General features: G+C 43.4%; 1 protein-coding gene across 1 annotated transcript; it reads left to right on the top strand.

The window, feature by feature from the left end:
• Positions 1–1,034: 1,034 nt before the first annotated feature.
• On the top strand, positions 1,035–26,506 carry LOC307087586 (bifunctional protein FolD-like; the record flags this gene model as incomplete). The annotated part of the gene is made up of 11 exons (XM_079753203.1): positions 1,035–1,595; positions 21,420–21,517; positions 21,622–21,706; positions 22,221–22,280; positions 22,960–23,013; positions 23,604–23,740; positions 24,482–24,582; positions 25,217–25,353; positions 25,747–25,858; positions 26,167–26,294; positions 26,379–26,506. The coding sequence occupies 11 exons, from the start codon at positions 1,035–1,037 to the stop codon at positions 26,430–26,432; spliced, it is 1,527 nt and encodes a 508-aa protein (XP_079609329.1). The 3' UTR covers positions 26,433–26,506.
• Positions 26,507–26,733: the final 227 nt, after the last annotated feature.

Below are 26,733 nucleotides of genomic sequence, written 5' to 3'. Positions count from 1 at the left end.
TCAGCTCTGCAGTATATCTACCCTGGTTCATCACTCAGTTATCCCCAGATCATTGTTTCAACCGCTGTGGTTCGATCCGTAGCACCGGCTCCTTGACCTGTGCATGCAGGTTGATTTCTCCTGCAACCTTTTTCTACGTGCCTGTTCACCTGCCTGCTCATCTCCCTCGTCAACTGTCCTGCTCAGCTCAGCTCCGTCCTCCGCCATCACCTTTCCACCTCCTGATTTGCCTGCCATTATCCTCTTTGCATTTATTTATATTACATTGTCGCTGTCTATGTTTGGTTCCGCCTCTACTGATGGTAACAGGTTTTGGACACACAATTTTTCAACCAACAGCGTTTGTATCTATAGTTATTGATATTTCGAGTCTAACTTCCGTGGTTATTAAAACCACCAAGAAATGACCTGTTCCAGGCAAAGTAAAGTTAAGTCAAGTGTTTTTGAATAATCACAGTTAAAGTGGCAAATCAACATAAAATCACCACGATGTCTCTACTCTGGCTCTCTGTGTTTTTTCTCTTTTAAAGATTCATCATATATTGACTCCACAAAGAAGAGGAGCACACACATCAACACATTTGAGGTAGCTTACAACTCAGACTGTGAAAGTTGAAACATGATTAAACAGTGTGTCCAAAGGGGATGAGTCAGGTGTTAGAGGAGGAGAGGAGAGCACGTTTTGTTCACGAAACAACACTTGAGGTTCATAGAAACCAAAACCACCCGACGTGGAAGCAGTTCTCCCTTTCAGGATCAAGGGTTGCAACAGGGTCAGGCCACTACCAGCTCAGTCCAACCACCTGTCACTACTTTCTATTCCTGCATACAGCCCCCTCAGAAAAACTTCTAAAACATGACCCAATGGAGCCCCTCAGCAGTTGCAGGACTGCTTTGACAGGACCTGCTGGGACATATTCGAAGATCCAGACTTGGAGGTGTTTACAGACAGTGTATTATGTTACATTAAGAACTGCATAGACATTGTCACAGTGGACAAACGCATTTGTGTCTATTCCAACCAAAAGCCCTGGATGACTAGGGAGGTCCAGCAGCTGCTAAAGGAGAGGAACACCGCCTTCAGATCAGGTGATGGGGCTCTGTACAGCGCAGCACGCTCCAGTCTGAAGAGGGGCATCCGGAGGGCCAAGTCGGACTACAGGAGAAGGATCGAGGACCACCTGGACAGCAACAACAGCAGGCAGGTGTGGCAGGGAATCCAGCACATTACCAACTATAAGACCAACCCAGGGGCTGCTGAAAGTGATGTCTCGCTGGCGGAGGAGCTGAACCACTTCTTCGCCCGTTTCGAGGCAAAGCCACCAGATGCAGCAACGCCACATCCAGCAGCCAACAGCGACATCATCCTCCTCACGGTAGAGGAGCACGAGGTGAGGCGTACACTGCGGGCTGTCAACCCGCGGAAGGCAGCTGGACCCGACGGCGTCTGTGGACACGTGCTGAAGGACTGCTACTTTACTAAGATCTTTAACCAGTCACTCTCCCAGTCCACTGTCCCATTCTGCTTGAAGTCCGCCACCATTGTCCTCCTGCTCAAAAAAACAAATATCACCACCCTCAACGACTACCGGCCAGTAACACTCACCCCTTTGGTGATGAAGTGCTTCGAAAAACTGGATCGTAGTCACATCATGTCATTCATCCCCTCTACCTTTGATCCACATCAGTTCGCCTACAGGGCTAATAGATCTACTGAGGACGCTGTGGCCGCATCCCTCCGTGCTGCATTGTCCCACCTGGAGCAGCAGGGGGGCTATGCTCAGCTGCTCTCCATGGACTTTAGCTCTGCTTTTAATGCCATCCTCCCCCACAGACTGGTGCTCAAACTGTCTGACATTGGAATACCACACTATATATATAGACTATACTATACCCTCTATACCCACGACTGCACTCCCGCCCACCACAGCAACACCTTCGTCAAATTCGCAGATGACACCACAGCAGTGGGGCTCATCTCAAGGGGGGACATACATCAGACCATGTATACAGTGTATACATGGTCTGATGTAAGCCTCACTCCCTGGCCCGTCAATTTACCATTACCATACCAAACCGCTTACCAATGGGAAGCCCATAGGCGTCGATTTCGTCAAGATTCATTTTGTACTCACCACTTGTAAAAAAAAACAAAAAAAATCGAGTTGAATTATTATGGATTATTAAACGGGTCTTCTCAATGCCGTGGAACGCTCCGTTCACTTGCATGGGCTCTTCACAACTTCCTGCGGTGAATTATATTTGATAATTCACCATTGACGCTATCAAGGAAAACAAAGGACTTTTTGCCTATAATGACGTCTTTGGTATCACTCCTCAAGTAGTCCGGTAACTTTTCAACCCCAGCGTCTTCGGTTGGTAAGCGACGTCAACGTCTTTGGCAACACTACGAATGCTGGTAACATATAAATTGCAAAAAGACACACCATTTGAAGTTATTTTTCCGTTATGGCATGTAGCCGTGTAATAAGCAGAATAATGTTTAGAACGTCGCCGGTCATTATCGAAATTAAGCCCCTTCAGGGCGAAGCAAGACACCTTCGCTGCGCGTCCATACATAATATGGTACATATTATGCATACAGATACATTGAATCAGATACACTGTACATAATATACCTTATTAGGCTTAATGACATTTAACAAAACAAATAGGCTATATATAATATAGAAAATACATTATTTGAATACGCCCCAAATTACAACTAATATATTTTATTGATACTGATAGAACAACGATTTAATCATTTTAAACTGTAATTGAATCGAAAAATATTAAAATAATATTAGCAATAAAGAGCTGTAGGTAGCTTTCGCCAGAGAGCATGGCTTTCTGGTACTTCAACTGTCGCAAAAAAACGTTAATAACATGCAAATTAAAGCTAGGGTGGGTAATTTTGGAGAAAACAGCCGTTGAGATTCCGTTGTGTTCTCTCTGTTCCCTCCCTGCCACGCTCTACGTGCTGTAGCTCCTCCCTCCGAACGTCAGTTATACGCGTTCATGTGAATTCAGTTACATTGATAGGAAGACGAAACACCATGTCAGATTCCGAGGTAATTAAACATTAGTGCAAGGCTGCTGCTAGCTTGCAACAACGTTATAACAATACATGGAATATCATATGCTACACTTTCCTCGCTGTGCTTATCTTGGCAGTTGTGTCAAAGTAGCTTTTACACAAACGTGACTCGGACATTATCCACAGTTGCGTTGAGACCTAGGCGACGTGTGAGCACAATCTCTGTGTTATTCCGACAGGTTAGTGTGACCATAACTAACACATAAAACGGACCGGAAAATAACCATGGGCCGATGCAAGACATCCTACGGAACCGTATTGAAACGGTTACATTACAGAACCGTAATGTAACAGTTATCGTGGCTCTGCCTAGTAAAAAACCATACCAGCCGACACTTTACATATTCTTCACAATATACCATGGAGAGATATCACTATTCCTTACCTGTCTATAAGTTATGTAGCCATCTCAGCGTCCGATTTTACGTTTCTCAGGTCACGTAAGTCCATCGCTCATAAACCACGCCAATGTTTACTCTGGTTTTATTTCAAGCTCTCTCCGCCTCCCTTTTAGTAGCTGTCCTTTCAACAAGTGTCTTTCCTCTTTTTTTCGCTGTTTTAGCGGTGTTAGTTGTTGGTGTCCAGGGAATGGGAAATGTAGGGGCCGTTGATGAAGACATTGCTATTCATTTGTTGTCGCCGTAGTAGTGCAAAACTGTCAGACTGCTAGATTCGTGAACGCTCACGCAGGGACGCACCAACGTCGTTGCCAAAGTGAACGGACAGTCCCACAGCCAATAAGAACGGAGAATCAGAGCCTCGCTCTGATTGGTCAAAGTGTACATGAGCGGTGGCAATTTTTGGGGGCGGCACACAGAGGCCGGGGAGAGCAAAGTAATGGGCAGATATTCTCAGAGCACTACACCTACATGTAGCTGACTGGCTATTATGACAGTTTTGCCAAATATTACAGTAAAAAAATTACCCACCCTAGCTTAAACTGATAAACGACGCCCATAGACTTAGAGCGACCAAGCCAGCCAGCGACCACAGCGACTGAAAGCAGCCAGACGAGCGACCAATGCGACCTACGTCGCGACCAAAGCGACCTATGTGGCGACCCACGTCGTTGGCCACTCAGAGAGCTCAGCATTCCTCACTGAGCTTCAGTTTGTGGTGATTATCACGTTCGTCGGTTCGAGACCGGGTGAAAACATGTGTTTTACCGATATAATTAATTCGTCTAAGAACTATTTTGAAGGGAGTATCCCGTGAAAAGGCCAGCCGTTGTTAACTTATTACTATTAGCTGTTTAATTTAATAAGTTGTTGTTGAAATGTTGATGGCAAAATGTAAAAAGTGTTTCCGCCCGGTTTCGAACCGGGGACCTTTCGCGTGTGAGGCGAACGTGATAACCACTACACTACGGAAACGTATAGAAATGTTAATTCCCATTGAAATAAATTGGCGGATGATTAGTCTTCAAAACGAGCGCTGGTAAATTGCGAAAAATGAATTAAACTGTAATCATGCAGCGCGGTTATATGCTATAGACCCTAGTGTATCTGTGGTACAAAGGCTGGGACGACGTTTACAACATTTCCGTTGCATAAGAAGAACCTTACTGGAGGGAAATGATTGTTCCAGGTTTTAGTCAAACCGTTACCAGGGAAACTAAATTATGGCATGCGAAAAACTTTATATTTGGATTGTAAAACGCATTAAAATATAAATGAATGATCTTAATTTATTTTCTTTGGCAAGTGACCATGTTATAAACGGCGGTATTATGCGACGGAGTATTAGGGCCGCACATAAAAAATAAAAAAAATATTTCTGCCGTGACGAGATTAAAGTCGACACGTCGACTTTTAAGTCAACATGTCTTCATTAAACTCGAAATGTCGAGAATAAAGTTGAAATGTCATGTCGACTTTAAAGTCGACATTAAACTCGAAATGTCGAGAATACAGTTGAAATTAGTTGGGCGAGATGGCAACCGCTCCACAGAGCCTGCATTGAATCCAATAGCTTGTGTAGATAATTTGGAAAAATTGTATTTCAGAATCGGGTTTAACAATAAAGAGATCCTCGCTGTTTTAGCGCAGAACCACAGTGTGGTGATTAGTGTAAGGACGCTGAAACGGTTGTGCGGAAAACTTTGTCTGTTCAGGAGGAGGAATCATACAAACCTGGAAGAAGTGGTCTGAACTGGCTTGCAAACTGAACTGGCTGGAAATGGGCAGATGCAAGGATACAGATGGTTGCACCTCCGTGCAATACATAAAGGTTATGTCGTGTCGCAAAATACAGTAAGACAATTGATCAAGTTGCTTTTTCCTGAGGGTGTGGAGCAAAGGCGTGCCCGGCGTTTGAGGCGCACGCATCACATCAAAGGTCCAAATGCAATCTGGCATATGGATGGGTACGATAAACTAAAGCCATACGGCATTGCCATCAGTGGTTGCATTGACGGTTTTAGTCGCTATATTGTTTGGATGGAGGCCTACCAAGGGCGTAGGAACCGGGGGGACGGAGGGGACGTGTCCCCTCCAATATTGGAGACAGGCGCATCTGTCCCACCTAAAAATTATACCAGGGGAGAAAAATATTTTATTTTATGTTGAAAGCGCAACACAGCGTCTTGTACAGCCAGTTGTTATTTTAAAAAACTGGATGATTGAGCGTGCAATTAAAGAATTGAGTTGATATTTATCAGTTCATTACTGCCATTCAAAATGTGTTTTCCTTTACATTTACAAATGTATATTTTTAGTAGAATAAAATATATTTGTGAATTTTTTCAGTGTATTTAATTTATGACATATTTCTGTTCAAACCATTAACGGATCTGTCAGGTTTCCGATATGTGTCCCCCCCAATGTTAAACTCATTCCTACGCCCCTGAGGCCTACACCACAAACAATGACCCCAGGGTTATTGTCGACTACTTCGTGTCAGCCGCTGCACGCTTGGGAGGATGCTCAGAGCGTCTGCGTGCTGACAGAGGAACGGAAAATGGACACGTCGAAAACATGCTCATCTTCCTGCGCAGGAATCACTCAGACTCTTTTGCGAGAGACTGAAGTTTCCTTTATGGCCGCAGCACTGCAAACCAGCGGATTGAAACCTGGTGGGGGATCTTGAGAAGACTCTCTGATGCACAGATGATGGATTAACCTAATGGTTAAGGCATAGGCCTATTAAACCTAGGGTGGGTAATTTTTTTACTGTAATATTTGGCAAAACTGTCATAATAGCCAGTCAGCTACATGTAGGTGAAGTGCTCTGAGAATATCTGCCCACTACTTTGCTCTCCCCTGCCTCTGTGTGCCGCCCCCAAAAATTGCCACCGCTCATGTATACTTTGACCAATCAGAGCGAGGCTCTGATTCTCCTTTCTTATTGGCTGTGGGACTGTCCGTTCACCTTGGCAACGACGTTGGTGCGTCCCTGCGTGAGCATTCACGAGCCTAGCAGTCTGACAGTTTTGCACTACTACGGCCACAACAAATGAATAGCAATGTCTTCATCAACGCCCCTTAAATTTCCCATTCCCCGGATACCAACAACTAACACCGCTAAGACAGCGAAAAAAAGAGGAAAGACACTTGTTGAAAGGACAGCTACTAAAAGGGATTCGGAGAGAGCTCGAAATAAAACCAGAGCAAACATTGGCGTGGCTTATGAGCGATGGAGAGTTGCGTAAATCGGACGCTGAGATGACGACATTTCTTATAGACAGGTAAGGAATAGTGATATCTGTCCATGGTATATTGTGAAGAATATGTAAAGTGTCGGCTGGTATGGTTTTTTACTAGGCAGAGCCACGATAACTGTTAGATTACGGTTCTGTAATGTAACCGTTTCAATACGGTTCCGTAGGATGTCTTGCATCGGCCCATGGTTCTTTTCCGTTCCGTTGTATCTGTTAGTTATGGTCACACTAACTTGTCGGAATAACACAGAGATTGTGCTCACACGTCGCCTAGGCCTCAACGCAACTGTGGATAATGTCCGAGTCACGTTTGTGTACAAGCTACTTTGACACAACTGCCAAGATAAGCACAGCGAGGAAAGTGTAGCATATGATATTCCATGTATTGTAATAACGTTGTTGCAAGCTAGCAGCAGCCTTGCACTAATGTTTAATTACCTCGGAATCTGACATGGTGTTTCGTCTTCCTATCAATGTAACTGAATTCACATGAACGCGCATAACTGACTTTCGGAGGGAGGAGCTACAGCAGGTAGCGCGTGGCAGGGAGGGACCAGAGAGAACACAACGGAATCTCAACGGCTGTTTTCTCCAAAATTACCCACCCTAGCCTTAATCAAACAAAAAGTTATACATGTGGGTGGATAACGATTTGCAACCATTTTACTTTTTACCATGTTTCACCGACGCTTTGCATCGAATTAATGGAAGTAACTAGCCATGACTAAAAGAGGACTATTCGTGGATGCTTCAGTGTGAACGCCAGCAAGATTAATACTCAAAACACGTCTTTAAACATCTCAGATGACGTTCAATGCAATGGATCTTATCGGGGTTACAAGAAAAGGTAGGATATGTATTTAATTGTGAACTGTTGTTGAGCTTTGCCAATGTGTGATCAAGCTAGGCCCATGGGAGTCGCATGGCATTACAAGTCCACACTCGATTCAACAAGAGGGCAGCTCCGGGCCTTGACAGTTGACTGGCGCTGAGTGATTTATGAACTTTATGCGAAAATAAAAACGTTATTTATGATCGCGTATGGCTGATATGCTATGAAATGCTTTATTTATTAAATGGAGTAGTTTACTACTAGTTGGCTAGCCAAGTAGCCATACTAGGCTACGTCGTCCTAGCTAGCTAAATTAAGCAGGCTACGGTAACTTTCCTTTGAAGCGCTGTTAAACAAACACCATCACTCATACAGTTCTTTGCTGGCAAAAATGGATGTGAATTAAAATAATTTTGGGGTAATTCATTGAAATTCGGTAAAATCTTGGTAATTATCTTTCCAAACTTTTTCGAACGCCAGTATGGCCCCCTGGATCTGAACACGTGAAATGTCCTAGAAAATACGATTGACCTACTTCATACCCTGCTATAGTTTGCACCACTAGGTGTCAGAATTGAGGGACCTACCCTGGCTGAAGCGAGTAAGGAAATTACTCTAGGCCTTGCTGCTGCAAACTCGGTAAATTCGACCTCCCAGTACATCCACTTGTCTCAATCATTTATTGATTAATACCCTTTCATTTTCCTGATAGGGCGCCAAAGTAAGCTCCGTCAATAAATATATTGTTTCTTTGGAAAAAACTAGATGACTTGCTCTTCGTTTCTGATACCCCGACTTCTTCGACGACTTCATGTCAGATCTATCGAATCTATACAATAACTCACTATCGGTTGTAAATGAATGAATGAATGAATTAGTCAATCTTACAACTGTATCCGTTGTTTGTGTTAGTTAGTTAGTTTTCGAATATATATTTTTAATCCAGTACCAAGTTTCCGTAGTGTAGTGGTTATCACGTTCGCCTAACACGCGAAAGGTCCCCGGTTCGAGACCGGGCGGAAACAGGAACCTTTTTTTTTAAATGCACTGCTGACTCGGAAGTATCCATATAGTCTACGCATCTACCTCTGAATTCATAACTTCATCACCTTACATTTGTACACAGCCCACCAAGAGCCCAGCTTGTTATATATAAAAGTAACGTCGCGTCTAGGGAGCACAAAATGCATGTGTTTCCGCCCGGTTTCGAACCGGGGACCTTTCGCGTGTGAGGCGAACGTGATAACCACTACACTACGGAAACGTCTAACGTATTAATTCCCATTGAAAATAATGGCCGGATGATTAGTCTTCAAAACGAGAGCTGGTAAATTGCGAAAAATGAATTAAACTGTAATCATGCAGCGCGGTTATATGCTATAGACCCTAGAGCAGGGGTCGGCAATTACGTTTGGACGCGGGCCAATTTTTTTTCAGACAATGGCATCGCGGGCCATAGCTTTTTTTTTTTGGGGGGGGTCTACTATTTAAATTATTATTTATTTTATTATATTAAAATAAAATAAACATCATCTAACTTTTAAAACGCATTTAATTTAATTCCATTAAAACGTTTATTTGCTTATGTTCGCTGTTTTTATGCCGCCTGCTGCATCTTGTGTCGTCGCTCATGAAACAGGCGATTGCCTAGCAACCTGCCGTATACAAATATTCTTTTCAATGACGTGTAAAAATGATTAGCTGAACATTGCTATGCTAGTTATCGATGCAAAATGTCGTTGTCGAAAGCCTTGAAAAGAAAAATTGATTCAGAATGCAGGACCTACAAAGAAGAATGGAAGCAGAGGTATGCGTTTATCCTGCCTGCATTTATTAATGCCAAGCCTACATGTCTCATTTGCAACGAGGCTGTTGCCGTTTGCAAAGAATATAAAATCAGAAGACACCATGAGACAAAACATGGCCAGTTCAAAAACGCATATCCTCCTGGGACAGAGGTGCGAACGAATAAAATTAAAGCATTGGAGGCTGGATATGCACACAGCAACAAAATACTTGTCAGGTCATTCACCGAGCAGCAGAGGGTTACAAGTGCGTCCCTTAAAGCAGCATGGGTTCTTACCCGTCACAACAAACCATTTACGGACGCAGAGGTTTTTAAGGAAGTGATGGTGGCTGTTTAGGAGGAGCTGGCTACAGATAAGTCAATGGATGGAGTGATTGCCTCAGTGAAACAAATGCCGCTCTCAGCGAGGTCAGCTTCCCGACGCATAGAGAGCCTATCTGACGATGTGCGCGGATCAATTATGAGTGGCCTGAGTCAGGCCAACTACTTTTCCGTTGCCATTGACGAGAGTACAGACAACACTGATATCAGTCAGATGTGCATATACGTGCGGTATTTTGATGGGAAGGAGTTCAGGGAGGAGTTGTTGGCTCTAATTCCATTAGAAGGGAACACCACTGGGGATGTTATGTTTGCCAAAGTGGAGGAATTGATTAAACAACATGCACTACCATTTGAGAAAATAAACCTCATCGTGACAGACGGTGCACCTGCCATGGTTGGTTGCCACAGAGGTCTGGTGGCCCGATTGAAGGAGATAGCACCACAAATGCACGCACTACATTGCCTAATTCACCAGAGTGTCCTGTGCGCCAGACTCAGTGGCGAGCTGAAGAGTGTCATGGATAAAGTGATGAGAGTCATTAATTTTGTCCGGGGTGCATCAAGCACACAGCACCGTCTTTTTCGCCAACTTGTTGCTGAGTCAGAGGCCTGCTACGAAGATCTGCTACTTCACAATGACGTGCGCTGGTTAAGTAAAGGAAAGGCACTGGAGCGCTTCTGTGCGCTACTAGATCAAGTGAAAACCTTCCTGCGAATGAGCAAGATGCGTGCTTCAGACGATCACCTGGCCTTTCTAGAAGGTGAAATGTCCATCTCAAACATTGCGTTTTTAACTGATATTTTTGGCCATCTTAACCAGCTGAACCTGCAACTACAAGGGAGAGGGAAAACCATTGTGGACCTGATCAAGAAGATGGATTCGTTTACAAGGAAGCTGGAGTTGTTCCAGTCTGATCTAGCAAGTGGAAGGCTCTTGCACTTTGCAACATTAAAATCACAGGGAGGGGGGCGAGTGCCAGGAATTATGACTGAATTCCTTGACAAGCTACGGGACAACTTTCAGTCGCGGTTCCGAGACTACTGTGTCCCAAGGGAAATTGTTGGCTTTGTCCGCGACCCATTGTACACGCGAAGCGAGGAATTCTCCTCACTGGCCAAAACAACCATGAGCTTGTTGGACGAGGCAACGCTTCAGTTGGAGCTCATCGATTTCCAGTCAAGCTCCCTCGTCCGTGATGCGTTTAGTGCGCATTCCGTGGAGGATTTCTGGATCGGATGCTCAGAAGAGTACATGGGTATCAAGAAACTTGCCCATTATGTGCTGACGATGTTTCCATCTACCTACACGTGTGAGTCCAGCTTTTCGTCAATGAATGCAATCAAGACACACGAGAGGAACCGTCTGACCAATGCAAGCTTGGAGAACTGCTTGAGAATAAAAGTGACATCCCTGTCGCCCGACATCCACAAAATTGTGACCGAAGGGAGGAGCCACTTTTCCCATTAAGGGAGTAGCCTACTGGCCTTTTTAAATAGTAGGCCTAAAAAAAATGCCCAGTTATTTAAATTGTAAATTCCCTTTTTTCTGTCTTTATTCAGGAGCAGCGCAGATCCTTCTCCCACGCGGACAATGTGCATTCATCTTTCACTTTCTTTAAGTTTTATTTTAATTGGGCCATTTCACATTTGAGCAGACCTTGTTATGTTGTTAATTTAACGAAACGTAGACTATTTTTTACCTTGCCCACTGGAGGAGGGAGACGGGACACTTTTGGGGTTTTTTTGCACAAGATTACGCGCACTCGCGTGCCAATACCGTTCCGACCTGTGCGTCATGGATAACGGCACAGATGTTCCACCAGTTGTTTTGTCACTTAAGGACTATCAGCTATACCTCAATAAATGTTTCGAAATTGATGGGATTGCTGTATGCCTTTTTTTTTTTTTTTTAAATATGGGGTTGAAAATATTTTTTTTAAAATTAATTATTATTTTTTTTTTTTTTACATCAAATTAACGTCATCTCTTGGGCCAGACAGAATAGATGGCGGGCCAAAATTGGCCCGCGGGCCCCTATTTGCCGACCACTGCCCTAGAGTATCTGTGGTACAAAGGCTGGGACGACGTGAACAACATTTCCGTTGCATAAGAAGAACCTTACTGGAGGGTAATGATTGTTCCAGGTTTTAGTCAAACCGTTACCAGGGAAACTAAATTATGGCATGCAAAAAACTTTATATTTGGATTTTAAAATGCATTAAAATATAAATGAATGATCTTAATTTATTTTCTTTGGCAAGTGACCATGGTATAAACGGCGGTATTATGCGACGGAGTATTAGGGCCGCACATGAAGAAAAAAAATATTTCTTCCGTGACGAGATTAAAGTCGACACGTCGACTTTTAAGTCAACATGTCTTCATTAAACTCGAAATGTCGAGAATAAAGTTGAAATGTCATGTCGACTTTAATCTCGATTTGTCGACTTTAAAGTCGACATTAAACTCGAAATGTCGAGAATACAGTTGAAATTAGTTGGGCGAGATGGCAACCGCTCCACAGGGCCTGCATTGAATCCAATGGCTTGTGTAGATAATTTGGAAAAATTGTATTTCAGAATCGGGTTTAACAATAAAGAGATCCTCGCTGTTTAGCGCAGAACCACAGTGTGTTGATTAGTGTAAGGACGCTGAAACGGTTGTGCGGAAAACTTTGTCTGTTCAGGAGGAGGAATCATACAAACCTGGAAGAAGTGGTCTGAACTGGCTTGCAAACTGAACTGGCTGGAAATGGGCAGATGCAAGGATACAGATGGTTGCACCTCCGTGCAATACATAAAGGTTATGTCGTGTCGCTAAATACAGTAAGACAATTCATCAAGTTGCTTTTTCCTGAGGGTGTGGAGCAAAGGCGTGCCCGGCGTCTGAGGCGCACGCATCACATCAAAGGTCCGAATGCACTCTGGCATATGGATGGGTACGATAAACTAAAGCCATACGGCATTGCCATCAGTGGTTGCATTGACGGTTTTAGTCGCTATATTGTTTGGATGGAGGCCTACCAAGGGCGTAGGAACCGGGGGGACGGAGGGAACGTGTCCCCTCCAATATTGGAGACAGGCGAATCTGTCCCACCTAAAAATTATACCAGGGGAGAAAAATATTTTATTTTATTTTGAAAGCGCAACACAGCGTCTTGTCACCGCTTGTTATTCTAAAAAACTGGATGATTGAGCGTGCAATTAAAGAATTGAGTTGATATTTATCAGTTCATTACTGCCATTCAAAATGTGTTTTCCTTTACATTTACAAATGTATATTTTAGAATAAAATATATTTGTGAATTTTTTCAGTGTAGTTAATTTATGACATATTTCTGTTCAAACCATTAACGGATCTGTCAGGTTTCCGATATGTGTCCCCCCCAATGTTAAACTCATTCCTACGCCCCTGAGGCCTACACCACAAACAATGACCCCAGGGTTATTGTCGACTACTTCGTGTCATCCGCTGCACGCTTGGGAGGATGCCCAGAGCGTCTGTGTGCTGACAGAGGAACGGAAAATGGACACGTCGAAAACATGCTCATCTTCCTGCGCAGGAATCACTCAGACTCTTTTGCGAGAGACTGAAGTTTCCTTTATGGCCGCAGCACTGCAAACCAGCGGATTGAATCCTGGTGGGGGATCTTGAGAAGACTCTCTGATGCACAGATGATGGATTAACCTAATGGTTAAGGCATAGGCCTATTAAACCTAGGGTGGGTAATTTTTTTACTGTAATATTTGGCAAAACTGTCATAATAGCCAGTCAGCTACATGTAGGTGAAGTGCTCTGAGAATATCTGCCCACTACTTTGCTCTCCCCTGCCTCTGTGTGCCGCCCCCAAAAATTGCCACCGCTCATGTATACTTTGACCAATCAGAGCGAGGCTCTGATTCTCCGTTCTTATTGGCTGTGGGACTGTCCGTTCACCTTGGCAACGATGTTGGTGCGTCCCTGCGTGAGCGTTCACGAGCCTAGCAGTCTGACAGTTTTGCACTACTACGGCGACAACAAATGAATAGCAATGTCTTCATCAACGCCCCCTAAATTTCCCATTCCCCGGATACCAACAACTAACACCGCTAAGACAGCGAAAAAAAGAGGAAAGACACTTGTTGAAAGGACAGCTACTAAAAGGGAGGCGGAGAGAGCTCGAAATAAAACCAGAGTAAACATTGGCGTGGCTTATGAGCGATGGAGAGTTACGTGACCTGAGAAACGTAAAATCGAACGCTGAGATGACTACATTTCTTATAGACATGTAAGGAATAGTGATATCTGTCCATGGTATATTGTGAAGAATATCTAAAGTGTCGGCTGGTATGGTTTTTTACTAGGCAGAGCCACGATAACTGTTAGATTACGGTTCTGTAATGTAACCGTTTCAATACGGTTCCGTAGGATGTCTTGCATCGGCCCATGGTTCTTTTCCGGTCCGTTTTATGTGTTAGTTATGCTCACACTAACCTGTCGGAATAACACAGAGATTGTGCTCACACGTCGCCTAGGTCTCAACGCAACTGTGGATAATGTCCGAGTCACGTTTGTGTAAAAGCTACTTTGACACAACTGCCAAGATAAGCACAGCGAGGAAAGTGTAGCATATGATATTCCATGTATTGTAATAACGTTGTTGCAAGCTAGCAGCAGCCTTGCACTAATGTTTAATTACCTCGGAATCTGACATGGTGTTTCGTCTTCCTATCAATGTAACTGAATTCACATGAACGCGCATAACTGACTTTCGGAGGGAGGAGCTACAGCACGTAGAGCGTGGCAGGGAGGGACCAGAGAGAACACAACGGAATCTCAACGGCTGTTTTCTCCAAAATTACCCACCCTAGCTTTAATCAAACAAAAAGTTATACATGTGGGTGGATAACGATTTGCAACCATTTTACTTTTTACCATGTTTCACCGACGCTTTGCATGGAATTAATGGAAGTAACTAGCCATGACTAAAAGAGGACTATTCGTGGATGCTTCAGTGTGAACGCCAGCAAGATTAATGCTCAAAACACGTCTTTAAACATCTCAGATGACGTTCAATGCAATGGATCTTATCGGGGTTACAAGAAAAGGTAGGATATGTATTTAATTGTGAACTGTTGTTGATCTTTGCCAATGTGTGATCAAGCTAGGCCCATGGGAGTCGCATGGCATTACGAGTCCACACTCGATGCAACAAGAGGGCAGCTCCTGGCCTTGACAGTTGACTGGCACTGAGTGATTTATGAACTTTATGCGAAAATAAAAACGTTATTTATGATCGCGTATGGCTGATATGCTATGAAATGCTTTATTTATTAAATGGAGTAGTTTACTACGAGTTGGCTAGCCAAGTAGCCATACTAGGCTACGTCGTCCTAGCTAGCTAAATTAAGCAGGCTACGGTAACTTTCCTTTGAAGCGCTGTTAAACAAACACCATCACTCATACAGTTCTTTGCTGGCAAAAATGGATGTGAATTAAAATAATTTTGGGGGAATTCATTGAAATTCGGTTAAATCTTGGTAATTATCTTTCCAAACTTATTCGAACGCCAGTATGGCCCCCTGGATCTGAACACGTGAAATGTCCTAGAAAATACGATTGACCTACTTCATACCCTGCTATAGTTTGCAACACTAGGTGTCAGAATTGAGGGACCTACCCTGGCTGAAGCTAGTAAGGAAATTACTCTAGGCCTTGCTGCTGCAAACTCGGTAAATTCGACCTCCCAGTACATCCACTTGTCTCAATCATTTATTGATTCATATCCTTTCATTTTCCTGATCGGGCGCCAAAGTAAGCTCCGTCAATAAATATATTGTTTCTTTGGAAAAAACTAGATGACTTGCTTTTCGTTTCTGACCCCGACTTCTTCGACGACTACATGTCAGATCTATCCAATGTATACAATAACTCACTATCTTGCAAATGAATGAATGAATGAACTAGTCAATCTTACAACTGTATCCGTTATTTGTGTTGGCTAGTTAGTTGTACGATATATATTTTAAGTCCAGTACAAAGTTTCCGTAGTGTAGTGGTTATCACGTTCGCCTAACACGCGAAAGGTCCCCGGTTCGAGACCGGGCGGAAACAGGAACCCTTTTTTTTAATGCACTGCTGACTCGGAAGTACCCATATAGTCTACGCATCTAACTCTGAATTCATAACTTCATCAATTTACATTTGTACACAGCCCACCAAGAGCCCAGCTTGTTATATATAAAAGTAACGTCGCGTCTAGGGAGCACAAAATTCAAATGTGTTTCCGCCCGGTTTCGAACCGGGGACCTTTCGCGTGTGAGGCGAACGTGATAACCACTACACTACGGAAACCTATACACACCAAATACACAGCGTCAATAAAGTTTGTAATGTCCCATGTATGACCACAAACGAGCCGCGAATCAATCGCAAATACCCATTTAGGGAGACTCAACGCGACAGGGCAGCTGAGAGTCTCTGGTCAGTCGGAGTACGAGGGGTAGCAAGTCAGCTTTACTACCGTTTAACTTTAGCGTATCGAGTCCGATGACGAACCATTAATTTGAAATCATTGTTCTTTTTGCTGTCGACATACATTGCCGTTTTCAAAGTGCTTATTTAATGTGTAATGGACGCGTCGCTTCGTCGCATTTCTTCTTCTACGGCTCAACACCTTCCGCGACCATGACTTGAGGGTCGAAAAAGGTAGACGTAAATCTCCATTCGCCAGATGTGGACCATCGTGTGCCTTCACTACTACATCTCTGTTCGTTTGTCGATTGGATTCACAAGGAGCATCCCTGGCTTTTCATTTACCCTTTCTCGTTTCAAATCACTCGCTGTTGGTTGTCCACTTCAGAACCGCCCAGAAACACCCTGCTTACATATTGCTTCTGGGGTTGCTGAACCACAAAGATAGCTGATACTATTGAAAGAACAAACGGTCTCTGATTGGCTGCACCTCATTATAGTCAATGTAATAATAATGAAGACAACAAAAGCACTTTTGTCTCATTAATTTTATTGACATTGTGGAGAAAGAAATACACAAACAAAATAAGCCAAACCAGCAGAACAAATCAATTAAACAAAAACACTATTTCTAAAGTTTAACAAAATCATACACATCTAAGATTGACAACTTATACGGTGTGAATAGTAAGTTTTCCTAAGATTGTCACACACACACACACACACATTCTCTCTCTCTCTCTCTCTTTAACACTAAACTCCCTGCGCAGACACACACACACAAACATAATACACACATTAAACCATCTTATACACACACAGACTCACAATAACACACATGCCGGGCAGTGAAGCAAGTTCGGGGATCTGAGGTTTCATGCTCAGACCTTGATCCTCTTGGCCGTCATCTCAGTCCTGTCCACTAGGATCACAGTCCACCGCCCACAAGTCCCAGAGCTCATCAACCATCGAACAAGACCCAGTCCACCAGAGTCCGGGTCCAGGCCTCTGGGGTGTTGCAGAGATCTCCTGCTCAGTGGTCAAGTGGTCCTAAACATTTCACAAAATCAAGAAAGACTGTTGAACTATTGAGAACCACTCGACCAAAGAGAGCGTTTCAGTTCCGGAAGTGATGGCAAGGCACGGTAGAATCCTGGCAGAGTGGAGCAGAGTGGAGCAGGGATGTGTTGTACTGGTTGGTGATTGAGCTCTGCTTTATATCCTGTCCCTCCACAGCTCTGCGGTAAGGAATGAAGGTTCTACCAGTCGGACTGGTATGCCTGCTGCCCCAGCTAGGTGCAGGGTGAGATGTTCTGAGTGTGTACCTGTCAGGCCGGTCGGGTCACCACTGACTCACCTGTCCCTGATCTCTGATCTCTCCGTCTGACCCGTTCGGAAAGAAACCAGTAATTACTTTTGTGGTATTATCTTAGTATCGTCACAGTGGCACTAAGTTAATATTGTGGTGCTATGTTAGAGCTGGAGTACTATTATAAGTAGAGAAGTACTATAAGTACTTCTTTACTATGGCATAAACTACTAATATTTCCTTTTTAGCATTTAGTGTTCATTGTTTGAGTAAGATGCCATGCCATGCTCATCAATGACATCAGGGAACAAATTACATTGTGTTGGCTTTGGATTAAAGCTAAACGGAATAGAATAAAGGTAAAATTCAGCAGACGCTTTCATCCAAAGTGCCGTGGAATGACATTATTGGTTGGATACATACATGTCATTACCTAGCAGGTAGGGTTTAGAACAGCTGTTTTAAATGTGAGGTTATGATTGATAAATGAAGTGATTATGAAATTATTCTGTACTGGTTTATCTCGTTTCATAGAGAGTGAGAAGAACAAAGGGGTGGGGGGGAATTGTAAATATGGCAAGAACTACAACAAATATATAGAAAAATAAAAACCTATAGATCTATCTATGAAATGTATAAGAAGTAATGTAAGCACAGCATGGAAATACTATTCAAATATGGGGTAGCACCTCATGGAGATACCGACTGACCAGACAGGAAGTGACCTCAGGTATCTTGACAGTCAGGTTCTACAAGAGCACAACGCTTCCACCAGCCCCTCAGCATTCCCCTCAGTTTGTGTGAATGTGTATGTGTGTAGGTGTACTAATGTTTAAGTATTTATGTGGAAGTATGTATGTTTGTGTGTGTGTATCGGTGTGTGTCCATGTGAGTCCTGACAATCACAAACTCTGTGCATCATGATCACAAACATATAGTTGAATCCATCTCACACATTCTTATCAGCTGCTAGGTTTATGAAGGCTTCTACATCACCTGGCTCGAAACAATAGTTGACATAGTTAGAATGTTTATCAAGGGCATTACAGTCATAGCTCCGCCCTCTGTACAAATGTAGAAACATTCCTGTGAAACCAGCCGTATTTAACCTTTGTAATAATGAATTATAATTATATCATCAGCGGTGGTCGGTAGCCTTTATTCAAGGGGTTCCCATATCTTTCACCTGAAGGCCGGGAATCTGGGGTCTTCCTTTGCGACCCAAATTGACAAAAGATTCTCATAGGTTCCCATAACATGTACCTTTATAAACGAGTGATGAAAAACCCCTCAACCATGTATTTAGAATGCATATTAAATGTTTTGTATGAATAGAAAAGTACATCACAGCAATGTGGTGAGTGTGATGTAACGTTCCTCACCACCTCTATATGAACTTGCAGTATAAACTGAGCATTACACTCACTAGGTCAACTGGAGGGGGGGAATGTGCTCAAGTACACAGAACAAACAAAATCCCAGCAATAATTATTCTAATAATAACATAAGAGTATAATAAAACAATGGATGTTTGAGGTAGTTGCTGTTGTATTTACTATTAAAAGGGAGTCGTTATTAAATGAATAACCATCACTTCTTGTATCTTTAGTCCACTGATAAAGTAATTAATATAGCCTAGTTAAATCAAGGGTAGGCCTAAATATTATACATTTGGAATAATCGTATTTGTTTGTTATTATGAGGAATGATCAATTGTTAACTGACAAATACAGACCACTGTGGCATTCATTTTTTTGACCAGGGTTATAAGTGACCCATGGAAGTGTAGTGAAAACCACGAGGCCTCGGTTCCACTTGTGGTTTTAATGCGCCAGATCAGATCACAGGTCTGACGTCCACACCTTGAACATCAATGCGATCTGTGTTGCCAGATCTGTGTTCAGATTTCAATTGCCAGGTAAATTATTTCCTGGTTAAATAATTCTGCAGACACGGCGCTGGGCTGGAGGAGAAGCCCTTATGTTGCTCAAGCTGTTTTAAATAGTACAACATAGTCAAAAGCCTTTGCCATGCATTGTTGTTGAGAAGCTGTTTAAAAGTGTTGCCAGATTGGGCCCAATTTTCCCGACCAATCTGGCAACCCTAGCTGCAGCGAAATTTGGCAACACTGTATACAATGGGTTTGAATCGCCAGCGGAGGCAGTGCTCGTCACCACGCGTGTTATAGTCATGACCTTACGATCTAGTTACCACCTTATGTCCTAGTAATGATCTAAACTGAAAGTGAAGGAGTTCAGGTGCCGCACACAGCATCTGAACTGAAAAGACAGCAAAAAAGGCTCTTCTATTTTAATTAGGAATATCAATTCACAATCATTAAAAGCGCCGTTATGCATTGCACTCCGCCGATTGGCGCCCCATTCAAATCGGGTCGGCGACCCATTTTGTTAAGTTTGGGAAAGGCTGGTCTAGAGGAAGCCTTCATTGCTAAAGCTGCCAAATACGAAGATGTATCATATTTGAATATGAATCCATGTCATGTATCACAACTAGGCTAAAGAGGCCAGATACTGACTTTTGGTAGCCTGGACCATGTCCATGAGCTGGCGGTGTGGGGCTACCAGACGATGGATCCAAGACGAAGGCTGACTATGTTGCTAACTACTTAATACCGAACTGTATTAGGCTATGCTTTCTGTACCTGTGACCTTGGTTTGTTTGTGTATAACTTGTTATCCTGTGTTACTTGTACGTACGCGCGTGTGTGTGTGTGCGCGTGTGTGTGTTTGGACATACCAGATGAAACAGTGGCAGCAAGTGTTAGAAATGTTGCACAATGTTTCCAACAAAGTGTCATTCATAACATATATTCCAAACCCTGTGCTAGATACTGACGTTACCACCAGGTGGAGCTGTTGTTTTAGAACAAACATAAACACTGTTTGAAAAAAAGAGGCTGGATATATATCTATCTAATGACGTTATATTTCAATCCTGTATGATCTGATAATTATGCATTCATGTTTGTAGTGTGTGTGTGTGTGCGCGCGCGGGCGTGTGTGTGCATACTTCCTGTGGCTGTCTTGGTTCATCCATTCAGCAGTTGGACTACTGAACTTTGTCCTGTGTGTGTGTGTGTGTGTGTATAAGAGTGGCAAGAGGGACACACACACACACACACACACCTCCTTTTCACTTTAAGAGTCTCTGGATTGCGAACCATTGAAAACATAAAACACTGTAACCCTAACCTGGGTTCTGATTGGCTAGCAGTGGACTAGGCGTGTAGTTACTGTTTAACCTCTGACCCCTCCTCCATCTATATTTGCTTTGAGCCGTATGGGGGCAGAATGACCGGGTCGCCCAAGAGGACCCGGTTCATTCCGGAGGGAGCCGGAGTACTTTGGAAAAGTGTTCCCTGATAACAGCTCGTTGGTGGGATTTTACCAGGCGGAGATCACACACGCACTACACAGTGTACACACACACACACACACACACACACACACACACAGTACACAGTGGACCCACACACATACACACACACTACAAATTGTACACACACACACACACACACACATCGACAGACACACACACGCGGCCGGGCATGCAAGTGCGGGCTGAGAATGCATCAGTAGTGGATGTTCCCTGATCAGAAGAGCCTTCACTGGTAAGGTATGGAAACACTCTCTAGTCTCTGCTCTAGTGGCACCAGGTTGGTTGTGTTGACTGGGTTCTGTCTGTGGTGACTGTTGAAGGGAATGCTGTATTACTGTACTGTATTATATGCTGTATTACTAAGTTTAAATTTGATTTCTAATTGCTGCGCATTCTAGAATGTTTTTTTAATGTAGCCAAAGCATGTTAAAATATAATTGCAAATGTTGAATTATTTTTTCAGTTAACCTCAAATGAATTTGATCGATGTGTATTCTATTCATTGATATTCCCATATGTTATATCTCTCTCTCAAAGGTCATGCTTTCCGTCGCTGGGAAGGCCCTCAGGGTCTCTGGATGCCCCAAGAACACACGCTCTATAGCAACCGTTGTCTCTGGCAACAAGACGTCCAAGTAAGAATCATCTACTCGCACGTCCAAATAACCGCTGACATAGTACTACCATAGTGCCACAGTTCATACTGTATGTGTTGTTTGTGTGTGTGTGTGTCGTTCAGGCTGGTGCGTGACAGACTTCAGAAGGAGGTCAGTAAGATGCAGGAGATGGAGCCTGGCTTCAGACCAGGCCTGGTGGTTCTGCAGGTGAGACCGCTTCCTCTGTCCTTCTCTCTGGAGGAATAGTATTGAGGCATACGTGTTTGCCTTTGCTGTTATAATGTTTAAGGGTTTAAGGTAAAGACGAGTGTAAATCTGGTATTGTTTTTAGCATGTTGGCCTGGGTTTTAGTGTGTTAACGTCAAATTTGATCAACATTCTAAAAAGTGAACGTGTGTTTTAGTCTGTATTCTAGCATCTCAGATTGGGTAAGTGTGTTTTAGCTTGTAACCGCGTTTAGAGATTCTCTTCTTTTTTTAAAATTTAGTGACAATGCACTTCAATTGAAATTTTTAGTTTACACTCAAATGTAAATGAGTTAGCAATAAAGCTTGTTTCCATCTGTAGTCCCTTGGCAGGTCAACACATTCTAGAAGGCTTTAGCATGTCGGAGTGTGTTGGCGTGTGTTTTAGAAGATCAGCGAGTGTGTTATGGTGTTATTGAGAGTGTGGGTCTCAGTATGTTAAAGTGTGTGTTAGCATGTGTGTTTGGGTGCTGCAGGTGGGCGACCGAGGCGACTCCAACCTGTACATCAGCATGAAGCTAAAGGCCGCAGCTGAGGTGAGACACAGCATCCCTAGCGTTCACCAGGTCAAAGGAAAGACACTACAAGCCTCAAACCACATTGCTATCTCACCTGAAAAACATGAATTTCAACCATTCATGTTGCTTGGCGTGAGAATCTGCAGACTAGCGTTACATGGAATCAGTTTCTACTGGAAACAAACTGACGGATCTCAGTGTGTTATGGCTGACCATTAATCTCAGATCCAGGGGAGGAATGACAACAAGACAATAGCATCTTCTTCCCATTGTCGGTATCTCTCCATGGCCGACAGCGAACACAAACCCGGCCAGTACTGGAAACTTTTTTCGTTGCCGGTGGAAAGATAGGTTAAAACCTCTTGTGTTTATACCAACGTCCTTAGGCGTTGCTGTGTCTGTAAAGGTTTAAACATTTATTAAAACATTCATTCACTCCCATTCCCCCTGATGTCACAAACGGGTAGATTTGAAACTGCTTGTAATGGCATAACAACTGCTGGAGGTAAAATAGGGGTGCATGTCTTAAAAGTAACCAAATATCATAATAAAACCAAAGCACCAACAAAGGTTCTAGATAGAAACTGAATGAAGCGAATCACAGCTAAATACCACAGCTACAGCAATGCTAGGAAAGGCCAGGACCCTAGGAATGAAAGATGCTGTCTTCTCTCTCCTCTCCGGTTTTTATTTTTAGATCGGAATCGACGCCAGACACATCCGTCTGCCAAACACTGCCTCTGAGGACGAGGTGGGTGACCACGTCAACAGGCGCGGCTAGAGCTATGCAATGCTAATGCTGTGCTCATACAACAACAGTGCCCCAATGCTAGTGTCATAATAAGTCAACTGTATTAGTATAGCCCTTAATCACAGATAGGATCCTTAAGGTCTTCACAGGACTTATACGACACCCCCTAACCCGAAGATCTCTCACAGATTTAAAGGAGAAACTCCCCAAACAGAGAGGGAGGAGAAAAGAAACACCCAAGAGGGATCCCTCCTTCCAGGGACATTTAGAAGTGTGATAGTCAACCAACACATGGTATTATAAACCAAAGTAGAATAAGTTTGAGTTAGAATACATGTTTTAAAAAAAGTACATTTGGAAACAAATCAGTCATGAATATAGGCCAGTCTATTTATGGAAGCTGGTTCTTGTTGTCCCTTCATCATAAATAAAAAATGACACCAGCACAACATTGTGGCTGGGGTTGTTATGACGCCTTAAGCGTGTTCTTATTTCCATTGTTTGAATCATTCTTGTTCCTGCTGTGCCGCCCTCATTAATTCTGCCTTGCATTAATAGAGAACATGTTAAACATTGTGGTCCTCCCTCAGGTCCTCCACAACATCCAGAGCATCAACGAGGACATGCGGGTGCACGGCCTGATCGTCCAGCTGCCCCTGGACTCCATCCGGCCCATCGACGGCGGCCGCGTCACCGACGCCGTGGCCCCCCACAAGGACGTAGACGGGTGGGTTCTGAGGGGGTGGGACCTGGTCCAAATGGACCACCCGGGGCCCCATATAGTCACTATTTAGGGCACCACCATTTGTAGTGTTGTCTGAAATGTGGGATACAAATCTAGACTTTGAGTTGTAAGGTTGTGGGTTTGATCCCCAACACCCAGAGTCTACCTGTAGCAAGATGGCTTTAAACTACCGATATGGATTGTGAGTCACTTTGTATAAAGGCTTCTGCCAAATGAATAAAATAGTTTACCTTTCAGGAATAGTTTGTTTGTTAATCTATTTAAGTTGCCGTTTAGGATTTTGTTGTAGATTATGGATTTTTGTTGTTTTAAGTGTAGTTAATGTTTCATTTTTTTTAATGTGTCGAGGGGGATCATACCATCTGTCTGGAAGTAGGTAGGAGTAGATCTCTCTCTTGTTTTGGTGCTCCTGACCGGGTTCACAGCAAGACCAGATGGACTGGGTCACAGAGAACGAGAGAGGGAGGGATAGAGAGAGATAGAGATAGATAGGGAGGCACAGAGAGAAAATTTGAGAAACATCTCTCAATCTGTTGTTGACTTATGTTGTATCTTGTATATTCTATTTTGTGACACATATTTATATTTATATTTATAATATAAATGTACTTTGTATTCATGAATCAACATTAGTTTTTATTTATATATGTGTAAATAAAGTATAAATGAAAATGTATTTCCATAAATGTATATGTGTGTGGGTGTGTGTGTGTGTGTGTGTAGCCTTAGCAGTATAAATGCTGGGAAGCTGTCTCGTGGAGACCTGAAAAACTGCTTCATCCCCTGCACTCCCAATGGCTGCATGGAGCTCATCAGTCAGACAGGTGATCCCCATTCAACACACACACAGCACAATGTTAGACTGACTAGTGAGGACCATGTTACACACAGCACAATGTTAGACTGAAAAAAGGACCATGTTATGCACAGTGACAGGACCATGTTAGACTAGAGAGTCTAACAAGACAATGTTGGACTCACTAGTAAGGACCATGTATACACACACAGGACGGTGTTCGAGGACCATGTTATGCCCAGGACCATGTTAAGACTAGTGCGGACAGTGTAACACACACAGGACAATGTTACACACCTACATAATGAACACATCAGATCAAACATATAAAGCCCATATTCCACAGACAGGACCGTATCACACAGATAGCTGGCAATTACCTCGCCTGTGCTTCGGCCAAATAAGGGAAATATTTGAAAAGTTAAGGTATAGTTCTGTGTAACTAGTGTCTTGTTATGAGCATGCTTAATGTGTTATAGCCTGTTAGTGTTTTGTCTATCATATCAGAGCAGGTTTAAGCATGCTAGCTGAAACACGACAAAATGTGTGAGGACTATAACAGGCGTGAAGACAAAACCGGTCAAAGGCCTTGTCATGTGATTTGCCCCTAATGGTTTCCAACGTTGTGTGTCATGTGACTGGTGACATCCTGCCCCCTGCAGGCGTTTCCGTCTCAGGGAAGCATGCGGTGGTGGTCGGTCGCAGTAAGATCGTTGGAGCGCCCATGCATGACCTTCTGTTATGGAACCATGCGACCGTCACTACTTGTCACTCACAAACAAGCGACCTAGCTGAACAGGTAACCATGCAGAGTAGCTCCCTTTTAACTACCTGAGCAGGTAACCATGCATTGTACCTCCCTGTTAACTACCTGAGCAGGTAGCCACAGCTGAGACAGCTCTGTTAGCTCCCTAAGTATCAGTCAGTACCTTCCAATTATCTACCTGACAAGTGAGCCTTCCCTAGTTACCTCATTACAACAGAGCCAGGAGCAGGGAAACAGGGGGAGCCCCACTTCATGCCCTTCACTTCATAGTGCAGTGGTTAGGAAGCCAAGATGCCCCAAACCCTCCCCGATCCTTAATGATGTGTATCTAAAATTAACTGAAATTATCTTAGAATTAATGCTTCTAGCAAGTGACTAAATTATTAAACAGGAGGTTTTGGGTGTTCTAACTCTGCTCTGATGCAGGTAGGTCGAGCGGACATCCTGGTGGTGGGAGCAGGGAAGCCAGAGATGGTGAGAGGAGAGTGGGTGAAGGAAGGAGCCGTCGTCATCGACTGTGGGATCAACTACGTGGCGGGTACCAGCAGACACAGCCCGACCTTTGACCTTTAACCTTTGATGATCTGTGCAGCAGAAATAACAATTATGTCAACAAATCAGTACTATTGAATAATATTCAACCAATATTGTTCCCAATTATGATATGCATAATATAAAGCAATTTAAGGGTTGCAACAGCATATTGCCTCATAAACTTGGTGTCTTTATTTAGCGGTATTACTTCATAATGTTTCATTCTCATATCTCAATCAAACTCGTATATTAAAATATTTGACCTTTAACCTCTGCCATGTAACCTTTTCACCTTTGACATTGTGCTGCTAGACGAGACAAAACCAGGCGGGACACGGGTGGTGGGTGACGTTCACTACCCGACAGCCAATCAGAGAGCTTCTTTCATCACACCTGTACCCGGGGGGGTGGGTCCTATGACGGTGGCCATGCTCATGAAGGTATGAACCCTTTCACAGCCAGCTTACCCCCTCCATGTTCTCCATAAGTCTCCTTTACATGTCAACTTGTGTGTCCGTTTGTAGAACACAGTTCAGAGTGCATGGAGATTCCTGCAGAGCCAGAGGTCAGATGGCTAATGGATCTTTAGGGCAACAGAACCGTGGACAAACAATCAACTCTGAAACAACACAACCCTCAACGTGGATCAGAAGCATCAACTTTGTAACAACAGTACATTGAGCTGAAACAACGGAACCATGAGCTCCGAATCACAGAACAGAGGATACCTGAATGTCCCCAAGGGGATGAATAAAGAAAAACCTTTCTTACTTGGACCATCAGGAGCCAGTTAAACCAGTCAACACACAAGTTGTGTCGGAGAATTGTAGGAATTGTAATAGTTGATGCATAATAATAAATGGATAATGCTACAAAATA

The sequence above is a fragment of the Pollachius pollachius genome (assembly GCF_949987615.1).
Source record: "Pollachius pollachius genome assembly, chromosome: 16".
Classification (NCBI taxonomy): domain Eukaryota; kingdom Metazoa; phylum Chordata; class Actinopteri; order Gadiformes; family Gadidae; genus Pollachius; species Pollachius pollachius.
Note: the sequence above shows the minus strand (reverse complement) of the source record. Positions and strands in the feature narration are given on the sequence as shown.